The sequence below is a fragment of the Buceros rhinoceros genome, unplaced genomic scaffold, assembly GCF_000710305.1.
Source record: "Buceros rhinoceros silvestris isolate BGI_N320 unplaced genomic scaffold, ASM71030v1 scaffold47219, whole genome shotgun sequence".
In the NCBI taxonomy this organism is placed as follows: domain Eukaryota; kingdom Metazoa; phylum Chordata; class Aves; order Bucerotiformes; family Bucerotidae; genus Buceros; species Buceros rhinoceros.
The window spans coordinates 1-5,739 of NW_010430632.1; the positions used below are offsets into that span (position 1 = coordinate 1).

Here is a 5,739-nt window from a genome sequence, read left to right on the forward strand (position 1 = left end):
GCCCCGGTGAGGAGGCTTTGCTGGAGGGCTCTGTAGCTGCTCACTGTCCTTCATGTACTTTGTGCAGAATCCAAAAAAGGAAGTCTTGCAGTTTGACCACTTCTTCCAGATCTGTCAAAATTACTTGGTAGGAAAACAGACCTGGTGAAAGCAAGGCTTTTTACAGGAGATCCCTGAACAACTCATCTCTCTCATGAGGGGATGCTTCTCCAAACTGTAACACAACACAAACTTTCTTCAGGAGCCCCCAACAGTGGCCCATTACTGCAGAGTGTAAGCAAAGAGTATTTATGCTGAGGCACTTTGGTGTGCCTGTCAACCTGCGACAATGCCCGAGAAGCTAGGCAAGATACTCACTCCTTCAGCTGGAATGCTTCCAGACGTTCAAACCATGGCCAGATCATGTAGTCAAGCATGGAGATTGAGTCCCCACCGTAAAACACAGTGTTGCGTTTGGACAGAATCTGCGAGGGGCAAGAGACAACAATTGTACTCAGAAGGAAAACTACCACCACAGAACACTACAGTAACAAAAAGCCCACTTTGTAGTGAAATGTAGGTCTCCAAGGGATCAACAGCAAATAACGGAGACACAGCACATTCCCCCTGTGCATGCAACACCTGGGGAGACAGAGCTAGTCAGTGAAGCAGCTGGAGTAGCAAGCTTAATTATTTCATACACTGTGAGTCCAGCACTTCTCCAGATGTTCAAAAACTGTCACAAAATATTAACCACTAGCAAGCTGCAGCTTATGCACAAACAAAAAGGAATTTAGCTCTCAAATCTGCCAGTTCTTGTCAAAAAGTATTAAGGGCACAGACTAATCAAAGAGAACAATGTACGTGCATTTCTTGAGCAATAAACCCTGCTAAATTTAACATCCAGATAAACCAGAACACTATCTTAGCAAGGTCTTTTCCCCCCCTAGCACTTGGGCCAAGCAGTGTCAGGAAAATAGTTTTAACATTACGTCTAGAACTGGGTTTGATTCCAGGTGCAAAGGGAGCAGGAAGCAACATCCACATACAACAGGAAGGGATCACCACAGCTCAGCACAGAAAGCAGGGCCACAAAGAACACAGCAAGTTCTCCTGTTACATTTATGTTTCTGACATGTTTCAAGTGCCACAGTCACCCAAGTTTAACATGCTTCAAGGAACCTCCCAAGCTTGGTCTCTTCTTTCATAAGACTAGTCCCTCTGTTTCCAGGCACCTTGGCATTTAAAGGTGGAACTTGAGAGACCTTACAAATCTTTGTCTTTTTGGACACACTCCTATCCACACTTTGGATATACTCCTATGGCATTTACTCCGTAACCTCCTAACTCCCATGCTCCAGTAGAAATTTTAAGGCAGGCCTTCAGGAAGCATCGAGCTGTTTGAATTACTGCGAGCCTGGCAGGACAGACAGGAACACAGCTCCCTCTGTGGGGTAGCAGCAAACTGAATAGAGAAGCGTTCCAACATGCTTCCCTTCTTCAACATCTTTTGCAATAAGCTGAGTGATGTCTGCAGGGCTCTGTTCCTTCCTCCCACCCTCAGCTGACCTTCAGCTGCTCCTGAAAAATCCTTCAGGGTATAGAACAAGAGAGCCACTGAAGGAGCACCAAGTATTTCACGCATTAATAAAGCAGGAAGGAGCTTAATGTGTAATAGATCTGTATTTCAGGGAAGTGAAACACGTGGCTTCCCCCCCAAGAACTCCTTTGTCACTTGCATTATGCCAGCATCAGCCTGATCAGACAGATGAGACTACTCTGAAAACAATTTTACTTCAACAGCTCAAGGGCACGGGGAAGCAGAATGCACAGGACTCTTGGAAGGAGGAAAGTACCAGAATGCTATTGGTGGCTTTGCACCTGAAGAGAAATGCTCTGGAGGAATGCTTCTGATCAAGCTAGACAAACATTAGTCGTGGCTGACAAAAATACAAGGAATGGGCTCATGATAAAGGTGAGCCTGGCAGCTGTTCAGAGTGGCCAAGAACCATCACTGACACTAAAGCTGGACTGTGAATTTGCTAACACAGCAGCAAAGCCACCTGACACTTCCTGGTGCTCTGCTCAAGGTGTACAACACCACTGTAGCAGAACACAGCCCAGAGCTGGAACTCTTCAAGGGACAGATTACATTCTGCTTCTCCCCTTCTCCCCACAAAGATAAGCTCTTGAACAAAAAAAGATTTTATTTCATCCCCAGAGTATCTGCACTTATTTCAGCAGAGCCACAGCACAGATGCTTTTCAGCAGCTCACACTCCTCAGCCCAGGCTCTTAGAACACACTGAAAGGGCTCCATACATTTCAAGCACAACAAAGATATCTAAGAAAGCAGCAATCAACTAGAATTAATTAAAAACTCCACAAGTCTCCACAGATTTCATCACACAGATGAAGTTTAGGTGAGCTACTTGGAAGTTACTCTAATGGTGCTGCTGTGCATCCTAGGCTGGGGGAGTACATTGAAAGATCGTTCATTGCTGTAACTTCCAAGTGAACGAGAAGAGATCTAGCTCCAAAGGCCAAAGCATGAAAGAAAAAAGGGATCATACAACGACTGGCAACCTGCTCACTACCATGACGCTCTTACCTCTTCAAGCTTGCCAAACTTTTCATCTATCTCTGCTTTCAGTGCCGTGGTGTCCTGTCCATCTTTGACTGCTACATAATACCTGAAAACCATGGCTGTTATCTATACAAAAGAGAAGATAAAAGTTGATAATGCTCCTATTACAATCATACTACTCACTCAGACCTCAAGACATTAAGATACTAGCTGCAGCTTAAATCTTAAAGATTTAACTTCAAAGAATTTATAAAGTCCATCAACAAAAGCTTTTCTATTTCAGAAAAGGTAAAGGAAGGACAAAGGCAAATACTTTTGAATTTTAGTCTTGTAATAAGACAACAATAAAAAGAGGAGCATGTTTCCCATTTGCACACACTACCAAGAAAGTAGCAATAAAAGTGGCAAGGTGCAGAGCAGTAGCCTTTTCCCAGTTACATATTTCTGAAAGCCAAATACACTTCAATTATCAACATTTAAGGTACTTTATTAAAGAGATATGCAGCCCAGGATATGCAGGCTTCTACAAACTGCACATTTGCTAATTTGGTAATTGCCAGAGAAATTAGCACAACAGTACCAGGACGTTGCCCAGTGGTCAAGCTTAACTTAATTATGTTATTAAGAGCTCATAGACCAACATTTTTCTAAGATGCTGTCATTCACACAACCAACTTTCAGCGTTTCTTGGAACACGCTTCCCTGTAACACTCTCCCCATCATATCTATTCAGAAAGGCCTATAGTAAATATATCCTCCCTTCCATTCCCTTTCTGCGTCCACATCTCTTTGCATCTTCCATTGCTGCCTCATGTCCAAGCTGACTTCCTTCGCTTCCTAGACCCTTCAGAGCACATGCTTGTACAGTTACTTACAGACAGCCACACTGCCCACCTCCAAGCCCCACCAAGAGCCAAAACCAGTCTCCTCATACAAGCCCCATGCCTACAGCCACCTGCCATCTCCTGCCCACGGCTGTAGGCTCTCTCACATTCCACATTCATACAGTACTTCCTACAGTACCTGTCACTGCCTGGGTCTCAAGCATTCAGCTGGTTTTTGGTCTACTACTCTTTGCTCTGTTGCAGGACACTTCAAGTCCTGCCTTGGCCCTGTACACCTTCACTAATCTGGCTGTCTTCCTGCATCCATCCCCACGTGCAAGTGGCGGGAGCAATTCAGGCACCCAGTGCTTTGCACATGCTCACAGCAAGAGACCCAAAATAACCTCTCTAGTTACCTAAATACTTTGCTCAGACACAAGACCACCTTAAAGGACAAAAGCACCACTGGCCACAGAGCTGCACTTTTTGGTAAAGAAACACAATCCCACCCCGATCACGCAGTACCTTTGAGAATTGTTCCAAGAGCATCTTCTGAAAGGCTCGCTCGTATGGGTCTGAAGGCATCAACTTCTTCCCTGGAAATGCTTCATCTAAATATTCACAAGTGATTGGGGACTCATAGATCAGCTGGCCCTTACTGGTCTCCAGAATGGGAACCAGTCCAAAGGGATTCTTCTCAAAGAGCCAATCAGGTTTGTTCTTCAGATTGATGTTGATTACTTCATGGCTAAAGGAGTGAAAGAAACAAGACCCAATCAAGCTCTGTTCTGCTACAGTCCACTCCCTACCTCAGCAAAATAGTCATTACACCTCAACTTCAGCTCAAACCAGAACACAGCTACAGCACTTGAGAGGCTGAATCCTCATCCCCCTGCCCTCCATAGTCTTCCCTGAAGTCCTCTGTAGGACTAACTATTTAACACATAAAAATACTGGCAGGGAGCACTTCCCCTGGCTCAAGAAAATCAGCACTGACTCACAAGGAGTTGTTTATTAAACTTATAAAAAAAGACACATGAACAGTCTGAGGGCATGCAACAGAGGCAGCCCTTACAGTCACACTAAAAACAAAGTTCCAGCTCAGAACGCAGCACTCTTATCACGTGCATATTCAAGGGCATCCTAAGAAAGAAGCAAATAAGCTCCACTGCAATTAAGAAGTGCAGCTGAACTAACACCAAGGAGCAAATCAGGAGAGCCTACCTACCTACTTATTTTCCCCGCCTACAGTCTCAGGCAGAACAGGTGTTTAGAGAAAAGGCAAATAGATACTGGTAAAAAAGAGACATGGGAAATATGTCCACATTGTATTAGCAAACCAGAAGTTGTATGCTGGGTTATACGGGTGACTCCAGAAAACTCCTCATGAGCCCAAAGCTGTGCTAAACACAGCTGAACCTTCGGAACAGCTGAAAGGCTACCAGGAGGCAGCTACCATGTTTAGGCAGCCATAAAACCCCTCTAAAAACCACTATACTGAAACAAATCTCCCAGCTCCAAAGTCAGTCCCAAGACACTAAAGAAAGACAGAATTAAACTGACCTGGAAGTTCTAAATCACCTACTCTTTCAGAAAAAGACCCAGGAGAAACCCAAACAAACCCAATTCTCATCTTGTGACCAGGAGAGCTGAGTGGTAAGCATTCACTGCTCTGACATCAACTCCCAGCCCTGTGCTGGTCAACAAACCATTGGCAGGCCTGGGACTCGGTGGGAATCAGACAAAGGTGGAAAAACCTGTTTCTTTGAAGCTGTAAAGGGAGGGAAACATTAGTCCCCATTAAAAACATTGGAATGACATGCCTCTGTTGAAACAGATAGACAAGAACTGAGTTCCACTAACTTATTACAGCACAGGAGCGAGAAGACGTTATAGGAAGACACTGTATTTCCTCTTTGAAAAGGGCCACTCACTCACTATTGTGTTTTGCCTAGCAGTAACATAACAGAAACACTGAATATGTGTATCTCCCAGAATTTTCACTGCAGCTTACATCAAAGCTAAACAACTGTCACTAAGGATCTACTCATGTTTACCCAGGACGAGTTCAAACTGTATTACTGTAAACATTCAAGATGACGGCGGGGGCGGGGGGGAACCTTGGAGTTCTTCCCTACGGATTTACTTTGGGCCTTTACAGAATTGATTTCACATACAGCCCACTTATTCCCCACTCCAGCAAAACACCCCTCCCTCCCTCCCAAAAACTCTTACCGAGTTCAAGACTTACTGTAAAATCACCAACCGAACCCCCCTTTTCATTCAGTGAGGAACCAGGGATACCCAGGGAAGAGAGGAAGCTTGACCCGCTCCCTGCGAGCCCTAGCAG

The 5,739-nt window shown here is 44.7% G+C and overlaps 1 protein-coding gene across 1 annotated transcript; it reads right to left on the reverse strand.

The window, feature by feature from the left end:
• Positions 1-353: 353 nt before the first annotated feature.
• LOC104488494 (glutathione S-transferase omega-1-like) lies at positions 354-5,160 on the reverse strand (the record flags this gene model as incomplete). The annotated part of the gene is given in 4 exon segments (XM_010143089.1): positions 354-464; positions 2,590-2,691; positions 3,915-4,137; positions 5,099-5,160. Coding segments are annotated over 4 exon segments (498 nt in total), but the record flags the coding sequence as incomplete, so codon positions are not given.
• Positions 5,161-5,739: the final 579 nt, after the last annotated feature.